A 26,702-nucleotide genomic window follows, 5' to 3' on the forward strand; every position below is an offset into this window, starting at 1 on the left:
TCCCACAGACTTGTACCAGGAGAGAAGTGCAGACAGGCAATTGAAAAGGACAGAAGAAGGAAGCACAATGAAGTTGTTCCTAGCAATTTATAGTGTTTACATAACTGAGAAACAAATCCCACATGTTTGGTAACACATTGGCTGCATGGTTCAGTGGCCAGCCCTGAATGAAATGCCACTCTAAAAACCTTAAAATATCTTAAAAGTGGGTGGAACTGTCAGTGTGTTGGAGGACAGGCTAGGAGTTCAAATTAACTTGAGAAACTGGAGATGCCATCTGAAAGAAGGAAAAAATCACAGATGATGTTGATCAGGTTGGACAAGCGTAGGTCCTTACTGATGAATAATCAGCCAGATAAATATGGAAGGGAAAGTTGCTGATTCAGCAGCACTTCTGCAGAACAGTGTATTGGAGTTGTTATAGATCCGAAGCTAAACATGAATCAACAGTGAACATGAATCAGAATGAATCATCCAGTTGAAGGATAAAAAAGAAAGAGAAGAGATCTCAAATGCCATTCTGGGGTGACTATACAGGTTTCTACCTTGTGAAAGAAACATGGAATAATTCTGCTGCTTCAATCAGCACCACTCCTGGCTTGAAGTGCTGGCTCTGTCCAGCTGTGGGCACTGCACAAAAAACATCAGTTAACTGAAGAGACTGCAGACTGGAGACTGGAACAGGGATGTACTTCTAGAAAACATGTCATATGAGAAAGGACTAAAAGAGCCAGGATTTTATTAACTGAAAAAGATGAAGACTGAGGAAGAAAGCACTAACTAGCTTCAAACAAATCAAGTGCTTCTAGGAAGGGGAAGGGAGGAATCTACCTCTGATACAGAGAACAAAAAATAACGGACTAAAGCTGTGACAAAGAAGGTTCAATAGTGACAAGCAAACCTTTTTTCTAAGGATGGTTTGTCCCTGAAATGCATTGCCAAGGAGGGTGGACAAGTCTCCATCTTTAAAAACATTAAGCAAACATATCAGGAATGACAAGGCTGTAGTTGGCCCAGTCTGGGGTTAGGAGACAAAGAGCCCTTTCACTGGAGTAGTACTTCCATGTCCTTTCTCATTTGCTCAGGTATACGCTGACTATGAAAGCAACCCACAGTTACGCCAAGCGATTGAGTTTGCATGCCGCCAGTTCTACGTTCTGCATCGCAAGCCCTTTATTCTGCAGCTGTTTGCAAGTGTGGCCCCTCTCCTGGAGTTCCCTGTGAGTAAAAGCCATTCCCCAGTCTCAGCGTGGGGAAGCCTGTGTATGCAGCCAGACCCCCAACAGAGATCACAAAGAGAAAACTGCTGGAGCAGCAGCACTGTTCTTACTGAACATGTGCTTACTGCACTTGGTACTGCTCAGAACCAGATCCTGAATTTATTTCTGCATGCTTCTGTTCATCAGCTGATTGAGCAGTGTGCTGAGATAATGGGCCACTGCTATCTGGGCTAGTAAATGTGGCCTCATTTTAAATTTCTTGTATAAGAAGGTTGTAAAAGGACAATAATGATTTGTAACTCTTTAAAATCAAATCCTTTCTTAGAATCAAGCAATAGGAACTAAAAGCATAATGCCAGTGTTAGTACATGTGAACTCTAAGACTGGATTAACCATGTTTCAAAATATTTACTACTTACTTTTCAACACTTCAGTGAGTTAAAACAAGTTAATGGAATTTTAATTTGAAGCAGGACTGCCAAATCTAATTGCACATACACTGTAAGCACACACACCTTTCTCCTTCACAGGGGAGCAAAGATCTACTGTTTCTGGGAAGTAAAGCTGTGTGCAATTTTCAGATCATGTAGCATCAACCTGTTGAGTCAGGCAAGGCTTATTGTTTCATAGCAGTACACTGCCCTTTGTCAAAAAAACCCCAGTGTTGCACACAGGCCCTCAGAAAATCAGCCATGAATGTCTGTTGTTGAAACAGGATGCTACAAACAATGGAACCAGCAAAGGAGTGTCAGCTCAGTGCCTGTTTGACCTGCTGCAGTCTTTAGAGGGTGATACTCCAGACATTTTGGACATCTTAGAGCTCGTGAAAGCAGAAAAGCCTCTCAAGTCATTAGGTAACAGCAAAGCACCCTTTATTCAGTAATTCTGGTTTGTTGTTTATTGATTCAACACACGTTTGATGCAGCATGATTTGTTCAGGGTCCTTTTCTTCTCCCAGAATGCAGTCATATCTGTCTCTTATGCCCCATAAGGCTTTTAAGGTTGGCTTCATCACCATCCTTTTGATATTTTCTGCAGGAGGGCGATTATTAATTTATTTTATTCCAAAGCTACTTTTTCTGCATTGAGCTTGCCAGTCTGAGACTGGCCCCTGGCATTTTGAATTTTATCATGTGTGGGTGAAGAATAAAGATGCCGAATAAACTGTATCATGCCAACAAGATCAGTGTCATCCTCTCCTCTTCTCCATGTGGACAGGAAATAAAAGCATCCTCTCCCGTGGGCAGACTATGACTATTAAATGATGGATGCTACTCAGACATTCAACAGTGCTGAGTTTTAAGGGAGGTTGTTGATTTATCACAAAGCAGAATATATACAGCTGTATGATGCATCCAAGACACTGTGTCTCTTGATAGTTAATCCACGCAATGCAGGATCTGGCTGCTTTGTGGTTTGCAGGGAAGTAATTTTTGCTGATTTTTATAAGGATCTTCAACTTATTTTCCAAATTTGCACTTCCCCTAAGCAATACTGATTCTGATGGACTGTGAAACCTGTCTAGCCTTAGAGTTAAAGCTTTTGTTATATCCTGGGATTTTATAATACTGCACAATTATATCACAAGTTATAATATAAAACAGTACAGAAACAGATTTTCCTCTTTGTGGATTGTACTAAACATTTATATAAAAGCTTTGGGTTTTCTGTGGAGGTTGAGTCAAGGCATCTCTGAAAACTCCCAAAGGTGTGTTAATGATGAGAATGTAGATGAGTATGTTGTGTACTTGGTATTTTCCCCATAAAGATCAGAATTATCTAAATCATCTGACTTCCAAGTTCCATTGTTTAAAGTGATTTACGTGCTTTGGGAACATAACTTTGTCTTGGGCTCCTGTATATCAAAGTCACTTCTGAAATGGGGCTATAGTTGTATTTCAAACATTGTTCTTTGGATATTATCCAAATTACACTAATTATCCCTGAAGTAATATTTGTAGTATGCAACTTAAATGCTTTTGAAAACTTTTTCTGAAATCACTAGCAAACCAGACTCACTTTTGTGCTGGCACCCATGTGGCTACCAGTGTAGAACGGGCTTGGATTTTTAGAAGTAAAACTATCTTCTGCCATCAGTAGTGTATCAGCATCATTTTTAGTGCAGTGGAAACACCTAGGAAAAAGCAGAGAGAGCATAAAAATTGCCATTAAGTTGCATGTGTCCTTGTCATGTATGAGCTTAAGATTTTGCTTGTGATGGGTGATGTTTGAAATGGGACTCCAATAGTGGCTGCAGGGCTTATGCTCAGCAGTGATTTGACCTACATAGGACTGCTTCTTCCCTACCGAGTTCTTGACAGCAGGATTTTTTTGTCAAAAATCAAGAGCTTGTTGTGGATTGTTAACATGAGAAACGAGCAATTGACGTGGGGAAAAAAGGAAGAAGTGTGCTAGCTCCTTTCATATTCGGTATGTCTGTGATAGTCTTCTCATATTACTTTACTCCCTCAGACTTCTGCTATGGGAATGAAGACTTGACCTTTTCAATCAGTGAAGCCATCAAGCTGTGTGTGACAGTGGTGGCCTATGCTCCTGAATCATTCAGAAGGTGCTAATCTGTTTTCTTGGTTTGTGCAGACTCAGAAAAGGCATAAAAGCTGCATATGGCATGTTAAAGCTAGGCTAACAAATGAAGGCAGAGGATATAGAGATGCATTCCAAACACGGGGCTTCTCTGTGAGGCCAAGCCTCTGCATGTTGATACCTTTCTTAGGGCACCGGCTCCAAATCCTGCCGGCTGCAGCACTAAGGTGGATGGCAGCCTAAGTGGCAACATGTAAGCTGTATTTCCAAGTGGGGATCACACTGTGTCTGCAGGTTTCTGTTGTCAGAGAAGCAATGGAGAGGGAACTGGAAGGGAGAAACAGGTAGCTGGAAAGAACTAGAAGATACAGAGAGAGGGAAGGTAAACTGGTAAAGCAAAAAGTTTAGTTTCCAAGAGGGAACCAGAGAAGAAGGTCTTTGGAAGGGAAAATTAATGTCTTCAAATGGTTGACATATTCAGAAGATACCCAGCAGTTCAGGTTGCTTTTATTGTTATTGTTTCATGCATCAGCTAATTTTCCCCCTGAAGTCCCTGATCCAAGAGTTTCTTTGGCCCAGGACTGCTTATCTAGTGAGAAGCAATGAAATCACAAGGCTAGTGAGAGATCCAGGGGTCTTCAGATAGAAACTTAAGCCTCTGCCTGATATGAGTTTCAGGAGCAACAAAGTAATACTGACCAAGTATTTCTTATTTTTCCAGCCTCCAGATGCTGATGGTCTTGGAAGCGCTGGTTCCCTGTTACCTGCAGAAACTGAAGCGACAAACCTCTCAAGTGGAGACTGTGACAGCAGCTCGTGAGGAGATTGCTGCTATGGCTGCCCTTGCCACCTCTTTGCAGGCCCTCTTGTACAGTGTAGAAGTTCTCACCAGGTAACTGACACGGTTCAAAGGTCTGAGCCTGAGTTTGATTATTGGTGTGGGGAGAGGGAATGCACAGGAGGTCACGATATGCAGCTTGTCTTGAACAATGGTTGAGTTTTAGACATAGTAAAATTAGTGCCAAGCTTCACCAGATCACAAGCAGAATTTCAGTGCATTTGGTAGATTTAGTCTTTAGTGTGCTATTCACCTTCCTTTTGCCAGGCCTATGACAGCCCCACAGATGAGTCGATGTGACCAAGGCCATAAAGGGACCACAACAGCAAACCACACCATGTCAGCAGGTGTGAACACCAGGTAAGTCATGGGCTTTTCCTTCGTTCTCATTTTTCTGAACAGCTGCTTTTTTTTTTTTTTTTTTTTTTTGAGTAAGGTAAGATGTGATTGCTCACAGTGCTTGGAGCACTTCCTTAGCTGTCTGAAAACAGTCAGATGAAAGGAGCACATAGCCCAGGACTACATTTCTGACAGTAAACAAAATCCCTGAGACTAGCATTTCTAGTTTGAAACCATGTGACTAAATAGAAGACCAGAATATCAAAATGGAGGACACCCATCATAAATGTCTCTTTCTTTGTTTTCCTTTTTGCACTCTAGAAATATATTGACAATGCAACTATGTCCCTCAGTTCTCTGCTTTGCTTCCTTCTGAGTCCACTGTCGAAGCGACCACTGGGCAGAACGGACTTGGATAGCAGAAGGGTCAGATCCTTCTGGCCTTGTTCCGAGAGACTGAACAGCAGTACAAGCTCAAACCGCATGTCAGTTGAGACTGGCACCTCCTCTAGTTTTCTTTTCTTCCCTTTCCCATTTACTTCTACTTTTTCTATGACTTTCTGTCACCTTTACCTCCACAGTGGTCTGGGATTTTTTTTTTTTGCAGTTACAGGTAGCAAAGGAGTGGGTGGCAGAGAATTTGAGAGAAAGGGAATATTTTTGTCTTCCTTAAAAAAAAAAAAACACAGAAACCCCACAAAAAACTTCACACAGAAGATGGAAATAAAGAAGGAGATGGCGCCAGCAGACTAATACTGCTCCTTGGCCATACTGGCCATCCCAATTAGGCTGCTGCAAATTGGACAAGGCCACTGGACAATTTACTCAGTCATAGAGCAAGTGCTTAAGAAATCTTGTTACAAAATGCACCCACAAGCATTTGGGATTATGAAGGTTTTCTCTGCAGTACTGATTACTCTTTTGGGCAGCCCTGACTTCTCCTGGCCAGGCCTATGCCTTGCTGTGCTTAAAATCTGAATGTTTGTGCTGACCTGGAAAGGGAATTCTCTCCTAGCAAAAGCTGGAGTAGTTGCTCTTCCAGAGCAGAGTATTTCCTCTGGATTTCTCTTTTGTCTGTAACAGCTGATAGTAAGTCTGCACACAGCCAATAGCCTAGTACAATACCATGGGCTGATAGGACTGTAAATCAGGAACACCCTTCTGGCAAGACATGCTTTCCAAGTTATTCCCTTCATTTTTTGTATTGAAGGGAGAGGAAAATCACTCTCTGCATGGATCATCAAAGGGCTATTATGTCAATTTATAGAAGTGTAGTGTACACATCTTGGTTGGTAACTCCGGGAATCAGTCTGTTATTCTTTAAGACTGATTCAGGCATGGATGAAACACAGCTTTGACTTTCAGTCCTGTGTCTGAGAAGCAGAAAAACCCCTTCATGCTCAAGTGTAAAGTGGATATATGCCATTTACTTCCATTACAAGATTGCCCAGTCTAAGGAAAATAAGGTGTAATGGAAAGTAGTGCTTTATTATTTGTCTGCTGCTTTTGAAGAGCAGTTAATATGTGTCTGCTGACAGGCAGTGTAGAGACTGCTGATGCTGTGTTACTCAGACATCTTGGTTTACATTTCCAGATCTTTCTGATTATCAAGCGTTCAGTCTCTGATTCAAAATATTTTTACACTGCTCCAGGTTTCCTGACCTTGTTTCTTCTGTTGCAACAGACATCTGCTAGCAACAGCAGGAGTCTCATGATGGCAGAATGATCACTGTTCCAGTCTTGGATGTGTTAGCCAAGTGGTGCAGGGTTCATTAATGCTTTCTCAGCAAGTGGCAAGAGAAAATGACAATAAAACAAAAAAAAAAACCACACTGAGGTATTCTTTACACTACGTGAGCTCTGGCTTCATGAAACAGATGGAGCACAGGGGTGAAAATCAGTAAGAGAAATTACTTGAAAGAGGTCTACGTTTTTTAAGCCTGAAGTTTTTCATTTCCTAACAAGGGTAATAACTGTAGGCATCTGTTGTTTGCTGCCAATTGGGAGGTAAAGGCTATTCAGTGTGGTCACTAACTGTGGGCAACCATTGTTCCAGTGACACAAGATACCATCCTGCTCATGGCAAGTAAACCTCTGGGCTAGAACAGTGTCACCTTCTTTCAGAAAAGCACAGTTTAGGCATTACTAAATTGCTGTTTACAACTGCATTGTTTCTGTTTTCCCAGGTACCCAGAACAGGGAACCAAACTGCACTTTATCAGGTACAGTAAAATCTTCGCCCAATCCTCCCTAACAATGTGATGAACTGTTCCCCAGCAGTTTCCAGGTTCACCGGGCCCCACACATTGTTGCTGTGACAAGCAGCCTTTTCTCAGGGGAGGGTAGCAAAGGATAGTTCATACAGAAAATATTTATATTTTTAACAAGACTTTGCAGATTATAATTCCCCCTTTTTTTTTTATTGCAGATGCAACTATTTTTCTTCTCAGTTGCAGCGGAAAGCATCTGTTGCAATTACAAGTTGGAAAGGTTGTTATAATCTGTCCCTGCTGTCCCACTGCATATGACACTTCTTCTCATGTTATATCCTCCAGGGAGAACCTTCACTTGCTGGAGGAGGGCCAGGGTCTTCCCCGAGAGGAGCTGGATGAACGAATTGCCAGAGAGGAGTTCAGGAGACCGCGGGAGTCATTGCTGAATATCTGCACAGAGTTTTACAAGCACTGTGGTCCAAGGCTGAAGATTTTGCAGAATCTGGCTGGTGAGCCCCGAGTGACTTCTCTGGAGCTGCTGGATGTGAAGTCCCACATGAGGTATTCCACAGGCATTCTGCTTTTGCTTGTTCATTTCGTGGGGATTCCTTTCTTTTAGCTCTTTGTTTTTTATTATAGCAGACGGAATCACTTTTTGGTAGCATAGTTGCTTGTTGCTGTCTGAAACATACAGAGCTTGTTTTGGATGTTCCTTAGATTGTACCTGACACTGCTTGTGTATAAGGAAGGTTTCATGTGCTCTCCTCTGGCACCATTCAGACTCCCATCTCCAGTGGACGAAATAGTTCCATGGAAGCCCATCTGATACATCACTATAAGCTGCAGTGAGGATCACATCAGATAAGGCTGCCTCTGCAGGGCAAGGGCTGGGGAAGCTGCCTAGCTAGCTGAATACGACCTTTATCCTCTCTTTTGACATTGTGCATCAGAACCAGCTGCTAACAAGCAAGAAGGGCAGAGCAACCACTGCAACGTATTGCATAAATGCCTGAAATAAGGGCGGGGAGAGGATGGGGCAGGAGGCATTTACAGGAGCACCACCTCAGCATGTGATACAGCAAGCGCACAAGTCTTTTATTAAGGTGCAGCACTGAGCCCAGCTTGCTGGTTGGATGGTCACTGCAAACCGTTTCACGTGATGCTGACCTAGAGGAAGCTGGGGATAGGGCCTTCTAAGCACTTTAGACCTGATTCTTGTCTCTGTGTTTGCTGTTCATGGTAAACACAGAATACCATAAGTTGCTACTGAGAAGTTTGTCCAGATGTAAAAGACAACACACAAAAAAAAAAAAACTGGGAGAAGAGGGAATGGACCTGATTCTGTTTTCAGTTTCTCATTCATTTTCAGGGGAAACCCCTTTCTCACATAGTATTCCCTCAGGAAACAGAAAGCCATTAGAGTTGTTTCATGGTAAGACGTGTCTCAATGAAAACAGCACAGATACTTTCCGAGTGAGCCACAGCTAGCACTGTTCTGACTGGCACTCGCCAGAAGGAAAACCGGGATTAATATGAGGGGGTCCTAGTGTATCCCTTGGCAGGCAGGTCACAGGGAGACAGCTATCTGAATTCTTTGTGAGACAGAGAATACTTCAAGATCATTCTTGGAATACTGAACAGCTAAATACCAAGAGGCTTTTTTTATGGCCTAAGCCAAATGGTGCTCGGTAGAGTATTAAACAGGAAAGATAGCAAAGATATCTTAAGCTGTTTGGGCCTGGCCTCAAAAGTGAGTCAGGACCACCTGAACAGTTATTTGTGTTGCTCCCTGAACGCCAAGAGGTGCATTCTGGCTGTGAATTATTCGTCTCCTTTAGTGCTACACCTTTTTCCTCAGGAGCACTCTGTAAAGGAAGCTGTAGGGTGACAGATCATAGCAATGCACTGGGCCAGCTCTGTTTCTGCCCCTGGACCAAGGAAAACACTCTAAAAGTTCTTCTACCTTCTACACGCATGCTCTGAAAAAAATGGCAAAGCCCTTTAGCTGGCAGACTGTCACAAAAACATCATCTTTGGATTCAGGCTGTCTCTGTAGAACACAAAATTGTGTTTGACATTAATTTAGCTCTTGTTTAACAAACGTCCCAAATTCCTTTGGGAATTGGGAGGTGCTTTATGTTTGGTTTGTGTGTTTGCATATGAATTGAATGTTGCTGTTTCCCCTCTCCTTTTATACGTATGTACAGAAGGTGTTATTGGTATATTTTCTGGAAAGATACTTTCTTGTGAGAAGATTTCCGTGAAGCAGAGTCAGAGTACACAGTAGTAGCTGGCAAATACTGCATTCTTTTCAAGAGAGAAAGTCTTTCATGGTCAAAGGTTACAGCAGTAAAACTAAGGGATTGATTTGCAGAAGATAATGTGTTGTGCTCCAGTTCTTTTATGTCTCCTGGAAATTGCTAGAAATAACTGCTTTATTTGGGTTGGAACCTGAACTGCTTTATCATTGTGAGCCCTAAATAAAAGTGATCATCATCTTGATTCTTACATAAATTCATTTCACAAGTATCAGTGAAATGACTGACAGGATTTAACTGCTGTAAGAAAAAACCTTTTCTAAGTAGAGAGCAGATTTACCGGAATGTAATGTGGCAGCCACGGTCTTGGGAGGCTGACAGATGCCATTTAGAGACTTCAGAAAACAAGATAATGTTAGTCAATTCAGACGGTATTCAACTCACCCAATTTTAGCTGTTTAAAAGTTAAATGTTTAGTCTGCAAAAGTCATACAGATCTTTTTGGACCCAATGAAATAGCAGATGCACATCCAATGAGCTGTTTATCACAGTATTTCAGGAAAATAAGAATTTCCCAGGTTGCTTATTTCTTCATGAACAGAGCTAGCAGATCAATTGAGATGGACGTCTCAAGTTGGATGAGATGGATCTCACACTTTATAATGCATAAGGAAGTTTTCATATACCATTATGTGCCATCAATATTGTATTGCCAGAAAGAATTGTAACTATATAATTTAAACTTCACAGTGTTTAAGAAAACAGACCTACTCCATATTAGGACAAAGTAGTTGTAAAAAGTAATAGCAAAGAAATGCTGGATAAAGAAATCCTTTTATAGCACTTTGGTTAATCTGAGGAGCTTGTGGCCCTTGATATTGCTAGGCAGGTTTTAAAGAAACTAGAAATATGTTCCATTAGTTGAAGTCGTTTCAGAAGAAGCCCAATGCGAATGGGGTTGTACTGTAATAGGCCACTACAAAGTCTATTGATGTTTCAGGGAGTATATACATGTTTCTATCCCTTTTATTAGTAGATGTAGCTTTATTACTTGTCTTTGTCTACTGCAAATATTCAAGTATTTCAGCAGGTCTTGTCAAACTGCAAGTGTAAGTTAAATGTTGCCATGGTATTTCACAGTCAATGCAGAAAATGCCATCGGCAAGGCCATCTGGGAGGGCTAGAAGAAGCAACAGCAACACAGTTGTAGAGGTGATAGGAGAAACAAATCAAAGCTGCAGGGGGTATTCATACAAAGTACTTGCTGTGTAAACCTATGGGAAGGCACATTATTTTAAAATTTACCACCTGAATATTGTACAGTGAGACCACTTAACGTGATGACACTGTAAAACAAGCACAAAACCAAACCAGATCACTCCTTAATTGACATATAATTGTCAATAAATGTTCCACAGGCGTTTGCAATGTTGTAATCTTACTAACTGCTCAGGTGCTTTGTTTTCAGCTACACAAATCCACGATTCCTGATGTTCCTTTGGTGTATTTAATATCAATGTAAAAATACTCTTTAGACCATTCACGTGTACATAAATATAAGCAGTGATTCCAGAAAAACAGTCTTAACAAACCAGGAACTGTGGTATCGGGTTTCACAGAATCACAGACTGGTAGGGGTTGGGAGGGACCCCTGGAGATCATCTTGTCCAAACCCCCTGCTTGAGCAGGGACACCTAAGAGCAGGGGGCACAGGAACGCATCCAGGTGGGGTTTGAATGCCTCCAGGGAAGGAGGCTCCACAACCTCCCTGGGCAGCCTGTGCCACTGCTCTGGCACCCTCACAGGAAAGACCTTTTTTCTCATATTGAGGTGGAACTTCCTGTGTTCCCACTTGTGCCCACTGCCCTTGTCCTGTCGTTGGGCACCACTGAAAAGAGTCTGGCCCCATTGTCCTGACACCCACCCTTCAGATATTTATAGGTATCGATGAAATCCCCCCTAAGCCTTCTCTTCTCCAGGCTGAACAAACCCAGGTCTCTCAGCCTTTCCTCATAAGGGAGACGCTCCAGTCCCCTGATCATCTTGGTAGCTCTCCGCTGGACTTGCTCAAGCAGTCCCTGTCCTTCTTGAACTGGGTGACCCAAAACTGGACACAGCACTCCAATGTGGCCTCACTAGGGCAGAGTAGAGGGAGAGGATAACCTCTTCTTTTAATGCAGAGCAGGATACTGTTGGCCTTCTTGGGCACAGGGCACAGTGCTGGCTCAGGGTCAGCTTGCTGTCCACCAGCACTCCCAGGTCCTTCTCAGCAGAGCAGCTTTCCAGTAGTTCAGCCCCCAGCCTGTACTGGTGCATGGGGTTATTCCTCCCCATGTGCAGGACCTTGCACTTGCTTTTGCTGAATTTCATCAGGTTCCCCTCGGCCCAGCTCCCCAGCCTGTCCAGGTCTCACTGGATGGCAGCACAGCCTTCTGGTGTATCAGCCACTCCTCCCAGCTTAGTATCATCAGCGAACTTGCTGAGGTTACGCTCTATCCCATCACCCAGGTCATTGCTGAATATATTAAACAAGACTGGACCGAGCACAGATCCCTGGGGAACACCACTAGTTACAGGCCTCCATCCAGACTCTGCCCCAGTGTTGCTATTTAAACCCTGTTTAAGAGTTTAAATAGCAGCACATTTGACTTTTGCATCTTTTTCTTTTCACTAGACTACTGAAGATTTATCTGTTAGTTCATTGGCATGTGAGGTGAATGCAAGTTGTATTTGATTTTCCACTTAACAAACCTTGGTTTTAGATTGGCAGAAATTGCACATTCCCTGCTGAAACTGGCACCTTATGACACGCAGACGATGGAAAGCCGAGGTCTCCGGCGCTACATCATGGAGATGCTGCCCATCACTGACTGGACAGCTGAGGCGGTGAGACCTGCCCTTATCCTCATCTTAAAGAGATTGGATCGTATGTTCAATAAAATTCACAAGATGCCTACTCTGAGGTGAGCAGGTATAATGGAAACCCTCTGGGGTCCATTTCTGATGTTGCAAGCCTTAAAGTGCGGGTATGTCATCTAACTAAAACTGTCATGTTGTAGTGAACCTTTACAACATATCAAAAAATGAACAGATGTTTTTACCTCTGTAAGTGTGCATTTATGTTGACATTTCTGTTGTGTCTTCCGGTAGCAAAAGAAGAAAAGTATGGTTATTAAGAACTACAAAGAGATCGTCCAGAAATCTTGTTTTTCTTTCTCTAGAATAAGTCTTCAGATTTGTACCATCTCACTACCCTCTTTGTTTATTTTAGTTGTGAGTTGAGTAGAGAAATTTTATTTTTTAAGGGAAGTTAAACTGTAGTAAGAGTATTTCTAGCATGCCTTCTCAGGAAAATACTGTTATGTTCGCTGTAAAGATAAAAATAGTCTGGAGCTGTGCAGTAGCTTCTGAATGCTCCTTAGTAAAGGGAAGAGAACTGTATCGATCTATGTGTGCATTTAGTCAGTGGCTAGTGAAAGCCTGGTGCATTACATAGTAGCATTATGGTGCAGTCTTTGGTGACTTCAGGAAGTATTCAATATGGAGCGTTCCCACCCCAGAGGAAGTGATACAAATCCGGTCTGGGTAGTGTAAAACCTCTCAGCCCTGTGGATTTTCCAGTGACCTGAGTAAAAAGAATCATTGTTTGCAGTCACCCTCATGGACATATGTCCTCAACTGCTTGAATCAGTCACTTTGTTGGCAGTCTCAGCTGAGAAACCAAATGATATTAGAGAATTTCAGACTCAGACACAAAACTTTAGGTCCCAATGGGAATCATATGTACCCAGCTAAGATGGGTACCTAACAGGGACGTGATCTCTTCTTTCTGGCATCACTACCTATCACTTTCCTTTGGCTAACAGTCTGCTTTAAGAAACTCCTGCCCTTGTAGGGAATTTAGAGGCAGAAATTTGGGTGCTTCTCCTTCCTGTTTTTTTTGCATTCCTTGCCATGTCTTGCCTGCTTCTCGCTCATTCTTTCTTTTCTCGCTCATACTTTCTTCTGCCTCAAAGGCAGCTTAGGGGTCTTCCTGTTCCTGAAGATCTTTCCTCTTTGTGTAAGCTGAATGAATGCTCATAAATTAAAATGCCCCTCATATTCTCTCTGCCTGTGCCTGTACCTATGCCTGGCTGAAACTGCTCTTCCATACACAAAGGGACAGAGCGAGCAAAGCCACTGGACCAAATGCAGCAACTACATTAAAGGGTCATTGGGCCAATAAGCCTCTTAGACATGGGGCTGGGTGCCAGGCCCTAGGAGCCATCCATTGGGCTACCCACATCAGAATCTTACACTCTGCCTCCTGCAGCACCCCGCTCCAAAACCAGTGTCTCATAGGAGTAGTATGTGTGTAAGAACAAGTACAAGAACAAACTACTATTCTGGAGATTTAGGAACAGTGGATGGTGAAAGACAAGATGTATGGTGGTCTGCATAAGAACTTACATAGTGAACAGCTGATTCCCCACGTGTCTCTAAAAGTCTACTGAGGAGCTTGACTAGGGTATTTTTTAGTCTTGAGCTGACAAGTTACGCAAGCCTTGTATTTCTGTCCCAATAAGTGCACAGTCAGATGTTGGCTTGAGAACTATACTTACTCCAAAGTCAGACCCTGAGATGAAGGACACGAACCACTTTGATGTTACCTATGCTGTGTCTGCTTACAGTTAGGAATGACTCCATTTAGCATCTGTTATGAGCCCTGGAAGCTGTTTTGGTGAAAAAAGCAAAGTGTTAGGGAAGAAAGGATCCTGGAATGAAGGACTTTGGTGCTGGTAGGGAATGAATCAGCCCTCCTGTGCAGGGTGAAGAAGGTAAAGATTGTACTGCTTGGCCAGTTTAAGTTCAGGGCAGACTGTCTGGGATTCACTCTGGCAGAGCAGACTGGACTGCAAAATAGCTTACAGAAGGCAGTCACAGCTGATGGGGTTTGTTCCCTTCCATGAGAACATCCACAAGTCACAAGAGACATAGGAGTCGCTCTCAGTTGGGAGCATGGCACAGCAGACTGCTTTCCCCACACAGGCACACCTGAGAGAGCTGTCTGGTGGCTCCCTTTCATTCACCACCTGTCAGAGGGAAGTGTCAGGGAGTGAAACACAGCTCATCCACCACTGCTGTCATGAGGGGGTTTGTGTCATTAGCACAGACCCTGCGCTACGTTTCTCGTCTCTCTCAAACGCCCAGTTGTGCTCTGTGGCTCTGTGCTTTCCTAAGCTGCGTGGGTAAAAAAACTTTTCTCTGTTGTGCACTTTGTGCTCATCTTGGACGTCATTGCTGTCTGAAACATTTCCTCTGTGGGCATGACTGTGTGTCGGTCACCGTGTTTGCGAGCGTCTGGTGGGAGGCAGGAGGCCCGTGGCTAATGGCACCTACTGTTGTATTGCAGGCGCCAGGTTGAGTGGGAGCCTGCCAGCAATTTGATTGAAGGGGTTTGTTTGACACTTCAGAGGCAGCCAATCATATCCTTCCTGCCTCACCTTAGGTCTCTGATCAATGTGTGTGTCAATCTGGTGAGTAGCTGAGCGGCAATCCCGTGAACCTTTGCTAAACCTCCCCCTGCTGTTGACTTCTCTGGACTGAAGATGACAGTTCATTGCCATTCCTGTCATTTTACCTGTTCCCCTTACCCCTTGCAAGGGGACTTCGCAAGTGACACTAGAGATAGCAAGGTTCATTTTTGAAGTGGTGCATGGGGAGATACAGTGACCGGTAGCAGTGGTCAAGCGATTTATTTCCGTTACTTCCCACGCACCACTTTGAAGATCCACCTTTGCCAGATTGAGCTGAGAGTTGAGGGCTGCAAGTTGGAGAGTGGGGTGGTGGAGACTGCACACACCTGGTAGAGACGGGGAGAGGGGGGCACTGGGGATACCTACCGTCTCCAGTGAGGAAGGACCCTGATGGCTCTGCCAGAGGCCATCAGGTGTTGGCTAGCTAGAAGGGTTTACATGGGTGGATTCACTCCACCGTTCGCAATGTCCCTGGCTTGATCTAGTACAGGTTTGCATTGTACAATGTTCAGATCCCACTCTTAGCAGAATTTATGCTCCTTGGTGTGTTACAACAGAGAGATGATACAGGCGGACCCGGTCTGGTCATTCAGTGATAGACTGTAGTGCTTCTGCAGCTGTTACACTGGGGGCAAACTCTCAATTTGATATCAGTGTAACTCCAGCCATTTGGACAAACATGCATGCTTACATTCCATGTAGAAAAAATACAAATAAAGGGGGAAAGGCTGCACTAGTGTTTTTATTATTACTGGGTTTTATAACTTTTTTTTCTTAGAACATAAATGCTGTAACTTTTTCTAGCAATAACAGAAAACATCCTAGAGCTCACCAGTGCTCTGAGGATCTTTAAAAACAATGATTATCAGTTAAAATGCAGTATCAATTTTTGCCAGGCTCCTGTCCTTCAAGTCCATAAAGCACTCATCGCTGCAAGGACAGGGAAGCTCCAACCTGTCAGAGTCTATAAGACTTCTCCCTTGTTCAAGAAGATGTAGCTATTTGGAGGCACTGCAAATCCAGGCCCTCAGACTACTTAGGGTTGCTACATGGGGAGGTTGCTACAGAGTTAGCTCACATACAAGTTTAGAACAGACTTGCAGTTTGGCAAGCAGGCATGGCAGAGCGAATCCCACCAACAAGCTCTCCAAAGGGCCTGCATTAAGAATTAACCAGTGCTCTAAAAGTAGCAGAAAGCCCCACAGTGCTGAAGTGCAGTCATCACGCTTACATTCAGCTGGCTGGGAACATCAGGGACAGCTACCATGAAAAGATATACTTTTACTATTAGGAGTAGTTTACCTTTAGCTATCAGAACTATGGCAACTGTGAGCTGTGGGAGTACCCCTGACTACATGCTGTATCATGTGTAGACCAGTTGCATCATGAAGCCCAAAAAAAGATCAGCCAGGAAGGCAGGGAAATTTCTAAATGACAATCTGTGGTGGTATAAAGGAAGGGCTCTGCCTCTTCCCCCTCTAAATTGTCCTTTGGTTTTCTGGCAGAAAACTGGTTACTGCCTTTCTCTCCAGGCTAAATTTGGATTAATCTCCCCTAAGTTTAGGTGTCTTCCAGGTAGCTTTTCCCTGCTCCCATCACCTAGATGTGTCTAGTCATGGAGAAACACAGGCATATGTAGGCCTGTGGTTCCATTCCTCCTGAGGGACACATCCAAAATGGTTCAAATAACTCCCCCCTAGAAGTGCTGTTTTCTTGTGCTGGTATTTCAAGGAGTTCCAGACAACCAGGCCACAGGCAGGTGACTCTGCTTCAGACATCTGGGGTCAGGTGAGATGAATCACTTAGAGCTGCTGAGAACAGACTGTGTTGGAGAGGGATCTGAATATTGTACAAAACCCGGCTTGGGTCAGACTTAGGACATTATTTTTCAAGTAGATCAGCAAGAGACGGGGAAAGATGTCCAGTTGCAATGCAGACTTCTTGCTTTGATGACATATTTTTATTTGTAACAGTCGTTACATGACATATCCTCCAACTCTAACTGTTCCACCAGTCCAGTGCTGGTCATTCAGGGCTGGTACTGGGTACATCTATAAATGTACCAGGTAACATGTCCACTCCTCCCATCCTTGCTGGTTCCCACTTCTCCCCTCCCTTTCCCTGCTAGAACTCCTCCTCCTCACTGGCCCCAGCTCCCACAAGGACCACTGCGTGGGTTGGTTCTCCTAGAGCCACCCCAACTCAGTGCTCGATGGAAGGCCCCTCCATTTCACTGACATTGGAGGATATGGCATGGATGAAACTACAAGTAGTCAGTTGTGGTGATGTGCTCTGTTTGTATTGCAGGTGATGGGAGTGGTAGGACCCTCCAGTGTGGCTGACGGATTACCCCTTCTTCATCTCAGCCCTTATCTCTCGCCACCTCTGCCCTTCAGCACAGCTGTTGTCCGGCTTGTAGCATTGCAGATACAGGTGTGTCTGCCCTGGCCTGTGGCCAGGCCTGTTATAGTTTCTGGTTGAGACACCAACTCATCGGTGCTCTGTTTTCTTTCTGCAAAAGCTGGGCAAAAACTGTGGAACATACACCAAAAAATGAAAGAGAAGCAACATGTAAATTCTCCCTTCCTTTTTAAAGGCTTGAACTGAGCTCAGAATTCACCTGTTGGTGCCAAGTCCACAGCAAGCACCCATCACCTTAACACTGCCATTGAAGTCCAGGGAGTTTGCCTGATTGATGCTGATTAAGGCTCTGACAAGCACGTTAGGATTCTCTGCAGGCTCTAAGGAGTTAGCATAAGTGTCCCGCCATGGGGAGATGCGCCCCGGCATGGGTCATGTCCATGCAACCCTACCTCTTCCTGTGGGACCATGTGTGCAACTGAGAGTGGAGTTTGTGCTCTTCTGCTCTTACCTGAGCTGGTCACAGAGTGTGCCAGCTCAAAAAAGCAGGGCAACTTGGCTTTTCCACTGCTGACTCAATAGCATCCTTGTTGTCCAGAATAAAAAAAACCATCCTGCACTTTTTGGAGAATTTCATCACTATTCCTCTCTCATAGCAGTACCATAACTATGACAGAGTCTTTCTGCCTCTGTATCCCTTTCTCTCCCCATTGGCATGAAATCAGGCAGAATGGTGACCAAAGAAGGGGCAAATTTCCTAATCTAGCTCCAACTCGCATTTTTAAATAGGCATTGGCACATCCAGTTGACTACCTCAGCAGGTATTTCTGAGCAGCAGGGCAACTTAGGAAGGAAGGCTTATAGGGACCAAAACACAGTGCCGTCCCTCAGAGCATGAGGCACAACTGACACAGAAAGAGGACAGATTTCTTCTAGCTCTGAGGTAATGGTTCTTTAATCAAAAGGAAAAAAAGGGTCACCTTCACTTTCTCTGAAATGTTTTATCTTTTTTAAAACCAGATACCAAATTATAATTTTTTTTAAGTATTGGGAGTTTTTACTTTCATTATCCTCTTCTCCCTGTTCACTCATTCATGGGCTTTAAATATAATGAAAACCAAACACGTCAGAAAAACACGAGTAGTCATAATTCCTAATACATCCAGCAGGATATGAAACAGAAGTACTTCACACCCCATCAGAAAACATCTTCTCCTGGAATTTCTCAGCCCAGGTCTGCAAGCTTGAGGGGCTGCAAGGTTCAGTTGCATTTCACAGCTAAGCCTGCAGCAACTGGAAGTTGTAAATGAGCAGACTTTCTAGTGACAGTCATTTGTATTACCTCCTCTAAAGAGGAAAGACCTTTCAATTTAGTCTTGACTATGTGTCAAGAAGTAAACGTGCATTTTGTTTATTTTTCAGGAGTTCATTCTTTGCATTAGGGAGGATGATAGGGCAGCACAAAGCAAGGCAGAACAAAAAATATGTTCAGACAGCAGAATATTTAGATTATGTCATTTGTGCAATTTCCTCTGTTCCAGTTTTTTATTCCCCATAGTCTGGGTCGGATTCTGATGCCATTCACAGCAGTGCAGAGCTTAGGACTAACACTTAGCTGACTCCTGTGGGGTACATCTGATTTTGTTAATGATATCTACAAGTTAGGAATCTGGGCTTCTTACCTTTTGACTATGACAAGAGCAGGTGATGCCTGTGTTACTCTGTGAATTCCTTTACTCCTGACTAAGTGGTCTCAGGGCTTCTAATTCAATCAGGTCATCAATGCTGGTGTTGTACTGTGTAAACAGGGTGCCTGGGGGATCATCATTCCCTGCAGTAACTTGCGTGCGTGATCTGCTGATGAAATCGTTTAATCCTTTCTTATTATTACTGCACAGGCTTTGAAAGAAGATTTTCCCCTAAGCCATGTCGTCTCCCCATTCACCAATCAGGAAAGAAGGGAAGGAATGCTTTTAAACCTACTGATTCCATTTGTGCTCACAGTAGGATCTGGAAGCAAAGGTCTGACTAATTTAACAAAAAGAATTTTTCTCCCCCTTTCCTGACAACTGATGTTTGCACTTTCCCTGCTCTCTGTTGATTTTTATTTTTTTTTAATTTGGTTTTCTGTCACTGGCAGTGTGTCAGCTAAGTGCCCTTTGGGTCCGAGACTGAAAAGAACCCTACCGGGAGAAGTTGTTGTTGTTTCTTCTCTTTGTTGCAGCTGTGCCATGGTTCTTGAGTCAGGTCTTACACAGACGTACTCCTTCTTTTGAAACTGGAGTGCAGGGCAAGACAAATCTGTTGTAGCAGAAGCCACAGAGGGGAGCAGAGGTCACAGAAATTGTGTGCCCCTGTGGATCACAGTCTGCCCAATCCATGCCACTTTTCTGCTACAAGTCCTGCTCCTTGCTTTCTTCTATAGAGGGTGATCACTGGTAAATCCCTAAACAAAAGCAAAGAGTAAAAGGGAGAGGGGAATGTCAAAAGGAAATGGGATCGTGAGACCGCTGAACGGGACACTTCTTTGTGCTGTGTAGCTCTGTGTTTGTGTGTGTTTGTATTGGTTGGTGCTAAACTTTGCCTTTGCTTGCAGGAGGAGAATCAGCATAACAAGGTGTGGGGGACGGAGTTTTGGCTTAGGGGACATTTGAGATTGCACCCCATTTTGGAACTGGACAGGGACTGGATCTTTTGGGTATCTTTGATGGAATGTAGCCTGATCTTTCTCTCTCTCTCCCCTCCCAACGCATCTCAGACAGCCCCTGGCTGGAGCAGCCTGAGGTCCTGCTGCTGCTCCAGACTGTTATCAATATTCTCCTACCACCTCGCATCATCAGCACTTCCCGCAGCAAGAATTTTATGCTGGAGAGCTCCCCTGCCCATTGCTCCACCCCAGGGGATGCAGGGAAGGACCTGCGGCGGGAAGGGCTCGCAGAGTCCACCAGCCAGGCTGCCTACCTGGGTGAGTGATGGTTCTGCTCACCACTGGGAAGAGACAGAGATAAAATGAGTGTGTCAAGACTGTAGCTAGCACCAAAGAAAACCATTTCAGGCAGGCTTGAGCTCTTTAGAGCTGCTTTAGGTCTTGTCCCAGACAAGGGCCCAGGCCAGAGCATGAAGCCAGGAGTATCTCTGGAACGTATTGCAACGTGAGCAGTATCTACGCTGCAGCTGAAGGAGATTGCAGCACAGCCAGAAGTCGCTCAGTTTTCATACTGCCAGGATATAGCAGTGAAGCCACAACAGGCAAGTCAGCCTGCCCACCAGCCGCTATATATCACAACTGCACTGGTCCTTGGCTAGCTAGGGTGAAATGTGATGCAGTTGGTCTGCCTGCTAGCCCTGTGCACACACTGTCCTTACTGACTGGTATTCCCTCTGCTCACTGTATGCTGCTGCAAGGTAGTACTCTTATTTTCTCACAGGTGAAAGAAAAAAAAATCAAATTGAAGATGCAGCAGCACTGCAGGTTATCAGGGCTATATGGGGGGAGTTTTGTCTCAAAGATCTCACTCTTTCAAACAGCGTCTCTGTTTCTGATTTTGTGAGGGCATTTATCCAAAGACTTATATTCACACCTTTGTTAACCCATACCTGAGGTATGGGGTAATGCTGATTAAAAAAATGGTAATGCACCACTGATTTAGCCCCTCACCCCAATGAACCTGGACACAGATGTGTTATGGCTGAGATGTCTTGGCCATCCCATCAAGACAGATGGAGTAGTCAACCTTCCCCAAAAAATTCCCAGGCCTCCCTGTTTGTTCCAGAGCAGGGGAGCATGGAAAGCGGAAGATTCCTTGTCTCTCCTCTGAACTAACTGTTGGTCACTGCCCATTTTAATACAGAAAATTGTTTTGAACCTCATCACTGCTCATCCCCATTTGTAAAGCAGTGCTTTTGTGAATTACGGCCCTTGGCTTACTGGACCGTATTTTTCTTTAGACTACAGTTTAGCCGTGACTCATGCAGCTGCACTGCTAGAAAGGTTCTTTTCATTACCCCATAAATAACGTGGAGGTTATTGTGCTTGCAGGGTGACTCTGTGTGGATATGCTTGATCAAGTTTTCTGAGGTTGTCTAATCAGCCAGGGCTGTATTCCCCCCTGAGCTGCTTTCAAAACATCTGAACTCCAGGAAGACAAAAGAACTCTGCAAGAATGGAGAGGGGAAGCTAGAGCAAGAAAATAGAAAGGAACTTAGGTGTGAAGTAGGAAAATTTATCTGGAAATGGGACTCTCAGTCCTGATCCTGAGGCCTTTATTATAAGAAGGTTCCCCTCCTTCCCTGCAGCATTTGGAGACTGATAAAAAAAGGCACTTGTGACTTTGAGGTGTGTGGGTGTGCATGTGCATGTGCATGCATGCATGCCTGTGCAGGCTTGTGCCCACCGTGGCCCCCCGTTCCTCCCTCAATGCTTGCAAGGGACACTGATAACCTCTCTGACTGCCATTTGCTGCTGTGTGTTCCCCTGTAGCCCTGAAGGTGATCCTTGTTTGCTTTGAACGCCAGCTGGACAGCCAGTGGTACTGGCTGAGCCTGCAAGTCAAAGAAATGGCACTGCGGAAGGTGGGAGGGCTGGCCCTGTGGGATTTCCTCGACTTTATCGTACGAACACGGATCCCTATCTTTGTGCTCCTTCGGCCCTTCATCCAGTGCAAGGTAACAGTTGCTTTGGCTCCTGCTAGATCACTCCCTGAAGGCAAGATATCCTTTATTCCCCTGCTGAGAACAGAGGAACAGCATTCCTGGAAGAACGGTGTGTTCATGTAGGGAGTGACTTTTCAGAAGTTAGTAGGCCTGTGAATCCTTTGAAACTAAATCACAGGGCTTGTTCCTAGATATCACTAAAAAGTATGCCAGTCATACAAGAGCTCTGATCCACCTTGTACAGCTACTCTTAGTTCCCCTGGGTGGGCAAGTACTATCAGGCTTGACCAAGAGGATTTGCATGTGGACTTAGTTTTGCAAAAAAGACACTCAAAGCACTTAGTAGTAGCATGGATGCTCTGAACCTAGGAGGGGGTTGGTATGGTTGGCAGAAATCTTCCAGAAATCCCTCTTCTGTACAGAGTTGGGCAATGCAGCTAACAGCCAGGAAGGACCACTCCACTTTCCATCTCTTGAGTGAAGGTTCTGAGAAGGCTCTTGTGAATGAACAGACAGCTGCTAGGCTGGGGCGGACAGGGCTTAAGTTAATCATGGCTCTTCCTTGCTTACCAGGCAGACCAGCACATGGTACTCCATCTTATTTAGCCTACCACGTCTCACCTCCTGGTCAGACTAAATCATCTTAGAGGAAGGAGCTGTCTCATGTCTGAGGGTAGAGCTTAGCATAAGGAAGCCCTCATCCCCATGTACCAATGTCAGTGAGATTTTGATACCTGTTCAGTCACACATAAGGTTGTCCCTGAAAGACAGGCAAAAACCTCATAGCTGGCATCCAAACCTCAAGCCTTCAAAGAGGACAGTCTGCTGGCTGCACGCTCTTGCTGGTCTGGAGACTAGTCCCGGTTCCCTGGGCATCATTTCCCTACAGTGCTAACGTGTCCCAATTTTGCAGCTGCTGGCCCAGCCAGCTGAGAACCACGAAGAGCTGACTGCCCGACAGCACATTGCTGACCAGCTGGAGAGAAGGTTCATACCACGGCCGCTCTGCAAGAGCTCCCTCATTGCTGAATTCAATAACGAGCTGAAGATCCTGAAGGAGGCAGTGCACAGCGGGTCTGGTAAGGAGGGAAGAGCTAAGGGCCACCAGTCCTATCTGGCCAGCTGGCTCACCTGTAAATTAACTTGTGAGGCAGACCTGCCCACTGCCTAGGAGAATGATGGGGCAATCCACCCAGTGCCTGACAGCCTGCCCCTGGATCAGGCCCTATACCCAGCCCACTCTTGCCACTGGACAACAGAAGTCTGGCTTAGTTGTGAAATGTACCTTGCCATGCCCATTCTTTTCCACTAAGTCTGCGTCCCATTTCCCAGCAGCCGCCTGTCACTGTCACAGCTGGCTTGTGCAGCCCCAACCCACAACACAGCAAACTGCTACCTACAGCTCTGTAAATCCAAAGCTGCTCATGTAGAAACGTCTGTCTGTCAGCAGCAGATCCGTCTCCTCCTTTCTCTTCTTGGCCTCTTTTTGACTTTTCTCTACTCTTACCAGGTCGGTGCAGATCAGCACCTCCAAGCTGACAGTGCACTGAATTCTTTTTTGCATGAGGGGACAATTTTCTCCTGTAATAGTCACCCATGTTGCCACGAGATGGCAGCCACTGCTTACACACAGCAAGAGATTTTATGTGCTTTGTTCTTAGAAAGGAAAACAAATTCAAAAGAAAATGCCTCAGCCTCTTTTTCCTTGGTAATAATTTGCCTTCTTCCTAAATGTTTAAGCTGATCTGGGAAGTATGGCACTAAGATTGAGGGAGAAAAACAGACTGCATAAGAAAAACAGGCAGATTTTGGAGAGATGAGGTGAGCCAGGGCAGCTGTGTCTGCCTCTTTTATCACCTCTGCCAGCCCCTGCCCCACTAGTCCAGGCAGAATCAGGTGCCCGACGTGACAGGAATGCTTGGCTGGTTATTGTTTTCCAGTGCCATCACTGACTTGGATTTTCCCACTCTTGCACAGCTTACCAAGGGAAGACGTCTGTCAGCACTGTGGGCACCTCCACCTCTGCTTACCGCCTGAGCCTGGCCACCATGTCCCGCTCCAATACCGGCACTGGCACGGTCTGGGAGCAGGACAGCGAGCCTTCCCAGCAGGCCTCACAGGACACACTGAGCCGCACTGATGAGGAAGATGAAGAAAGTACGTGGCCACTGATTCGAGCTAAGCGCCTAGTATTGAAGATGTTTTCTTGATGCCCCAGGGGATGGCTGGGAGGGGAAGGCAGTTGTCCCTGTCCCAGTGTGAACAAAAGGCCCACAGAGGCATGAGGCTAAGGCACTGGTGTGGTTGCTACACAGTTCACAGTGTTAAAGCTTGGGTTGTTACATACCTCCTTGTTCCCTCCTGAGCTCTGTGAGGGAAAAGGGAAGGGCATAGGCAGATTTTTACTGCACGAGACATCGGCTGACATGCAATCCTCACAGTGCTGACAAGGCATTTGGCAATCAGTTCTCTCTTTGACCTTCATCATGACAGCAGGCAGGGGCTGTGGCCAGCTCGTTAGTTAGGATCCTATTGCTGCAGGATTTTAATACTTACTGCTCATCACTTCTGTTGTGGAATTCCGATGTGGAATATGTTGTCCTTGTGCTGCATGGGATCCAGCTGTGGCTCTCCGCAGGGTGGAATGTCTGTGTGCTTGTGTCACTTGATTAACAAAGAGGAAATTAAGCCTTAAACTTACTGACAGCAGAAGCTTGATCTCCGATTTGGGCAGCTGGCAGGTTCTGGGGTTGCCAGGCTTTCTGTTGCCAGTTTAAAAGGAAGGGGATGGTGAATCTTTTGGTGGCTAATTTGCAATGACTTGAATGTTGCTTTGTCATTTCAGCTGAGTTTCATGTTATTCTTGGAAATTTGCCTTCTTTCTGCTTCTGAGCTGTCCATCTGCTTCTGAGTTGTCCATCACTGAAAGCCAGGGTAGAAAACTGCTCATATGTCATCAGGCTTGGGCTTTCCCCTACTTTAGCAGCGATACTGTCTTCTGGTGCTGCAACGGTTGGTTGCCCCAATGCCTGAAACTCAGGTGCTTCGCTGTTGCATTTGAGGACTGCTGACTATTCCCCAAAGACATTAAACAAAAGGAGTGAAAATGGGTGGCTCAAAAGAAAGGCCCGTGCAGTTATGGCAGAATTGCCTTTTGGGAAAGAACAGTTAGTCTGAAACCTTCCAGGCTCAGCCCAACTTTATTTTAGCTGGGTTCACGACTGAACATTGTACAATCCACCCAGTATTGTATTGCTGATACATTGCTTAGATACTCACTGTGGCAAATTCTGGTTTCAGCTTCAGACTAATTATGAGCCACTGTGTGGAACAATGAGTGCTATCTTCCTAGATTACCTCAGCCCTGCCTTGGCTTAATGCTGCCATAAAATAATTCAGTCTATCTATCAAAATTGGAAAAGGTCAAAAAGAAAAGAGAAAATTACACAAAACTTCCCCTTTATTCATTTATAACTGGAAGTTGTGGTAAAAATCACAGCAGAGTGATTTCTTTCCAGGTACTTTATATAATTTGAAACAGCACAGAAAATTTCAAGCAGTCCTGATCACAGTCCAACTCTCTGCATAATTCAGTTGCAGTAGGATGTATCTGAGTCATTTTATCCAATTTTTTGGTGACATTTTAAAATGTATGCCCCAAAGGGCATTAAAGGGTGTCAGTTCTGTTATGCTGTTATGTATTTTCTTTTGTAACAATGCTTTGCTGTATCACACCAGTAAAATGTCCAGTTACAACTTCTATGTTCAAAAACACTGTGTATTAAGAAACAATTCATTAATCACAGGAATTAAGCCCTCGTGGAAGCTGAATTCCCCAAACACATTTTCCTGAGAGCCATATAAGCTGAGAGCGTACGTAAATCCCTGCCTCTTGTGCTTGGTTCCTCATCCTGCAGGGCTTTATGCATATGTCTTTCTGAACCATGATTGTAAAATCTAATGGAAGAATTCAATTTTGCAGGCTTGGGTGCTTGGTAAGTAAATGCTGGGTACACCTCTGGCATCCCGTTATCTCTTGACAACTGTACACATGTAGGCGGGGCTTGGGGTGGTTGTTTCCTCTCCTTTCCTGTTTTTCCTTTCTTTCTAGATGACTCGTTGAGCATGCCCAGTGTGGTAAGTGAACAAGAAGCATACCTTATGGGTGCCATTGGGAGGAGGCGGTTCTCCAGCCATCTCTCCAGCGTGTCTGCACCTCAGGCTGAGGTGGGCATGTTACCCAGCCAAAGGTAACAACATGGGCTTTTCACCTTTCCCATTATATTCATGAGAGCAGAAATGGCACAGGTATATTATGTGTACATGAGAGATGTGGGATAGTATCCCACAGATATGAGATTCAGAATCAGTACCAGCACAGTGATGCTAAATTTATTCACCTTGAAACAGTGTTGGACCAAGGGTGCAGGGTTCCAAATAAAGATTTCCCAGGAGGATCTGTGTTGCAAAAGGGCCATAAGAACAAGCTATCATCCATAGAAACCTTCCTTTTAAACAGTTTCAAAAATCCTATTATTTTCCTCTGCTATTACCATGGATAGCAAAAAGAAAACACATGATTTTGGGGTTATGCATTGAACCAGGGGACTATACACAATCTGTGTAGAGAGCAGGGATGAATCCTAAGAATCTGGGAAGGGGGGCAGAGGCATCCTGTTTGATTTACTTCATTTTCTTCCACGTAGTCTTTGTTCCTCCTAGAACAGTAACTAGCTCATCATAGAAACTGAACGTCAAGT

At 44.6% G+C, this 26,702-nt stretch overlaps 1 protein-coding gene across 2 annotated transcripts in view; it reads left to right on the top strand.

Moving 5' to 3' along the window:
- The window catches only part of UNC80 (unc-80 subunit of NALCN channel complex), a 134,559-nt gene that overhangs the window by 96,141 nt on the left and 11,716 nt on the right, over positions 1–26,702 (top strand). For both annotated transcript variants that reach the window (XM_075094034.1, XM_075094035.1), the window contains 16 exons: positions 1,086–1,220; positions 1,936–2,074; positions 3,693–3,789; positions 4,486–4,656; positions 4,870–4,962; positions 7,128–7,163; positions 7,497–7,715; positions 12,175–12,375; positions 14,805–14,928; positions 17,236–17,361; positions 19,188–19,311; positions 20,048–20,254; positions 21,770–21,954; positions 22,856–23,021; positions 23,920–24,099; positions 26,054–26,192. In XM_075094034.1, the coding sequence (XP_074950135.1) occupies positions 1,086–1,220; positions 1,936–2,074; positions 3,693–3,789; positions 4,486–4,656; positions 4,870–4,962; positions 7,128–7,163; positions 7,497–7,715; positions 12,175–12,375; positions 14,805–14,928; positions 17,236–17,361; positions 19,188–19,311; positions 20,048–20,254; positions 21,770–21,954; positions 22,856–23,021; positions 23,920–24,099; positions 26,054–26,192 (2,342 nt within the window). The remainder of the gene's footprint in view (positions 1–1,085; positions 1,221–1,935; positions 2,075–3,692; positions 3,790–4,485; positions 4,657–4,869; positions 4,963–7,127; positions 7,164–7,496; positions 7,716–12,174; positions 12,376–14,804; positions 14,929–17,235; positions 17,362–19,187; positions 19,312–20,047; positions 20,255–21,769; positions 21,955–22,855; positions 23,022–23,919; positions 24,100–26,053; positions 26,193–26,702) is intronic.

The sequence above is a fragment of the Phalacrocorax aristotelis genome, chromosome 5 (assembly GCF_949628215.1).
Source record: "Phalacrocorax aristotelis chromosome 5, bGulAri2.1, whole genome shotgun sequence".
NCBI lineage: Eukaryota > Metazoa > Chordata > Aves > Suliformes > Phalacrocoracidae > Phalacrocorax > Phalacrocorax aristotelis.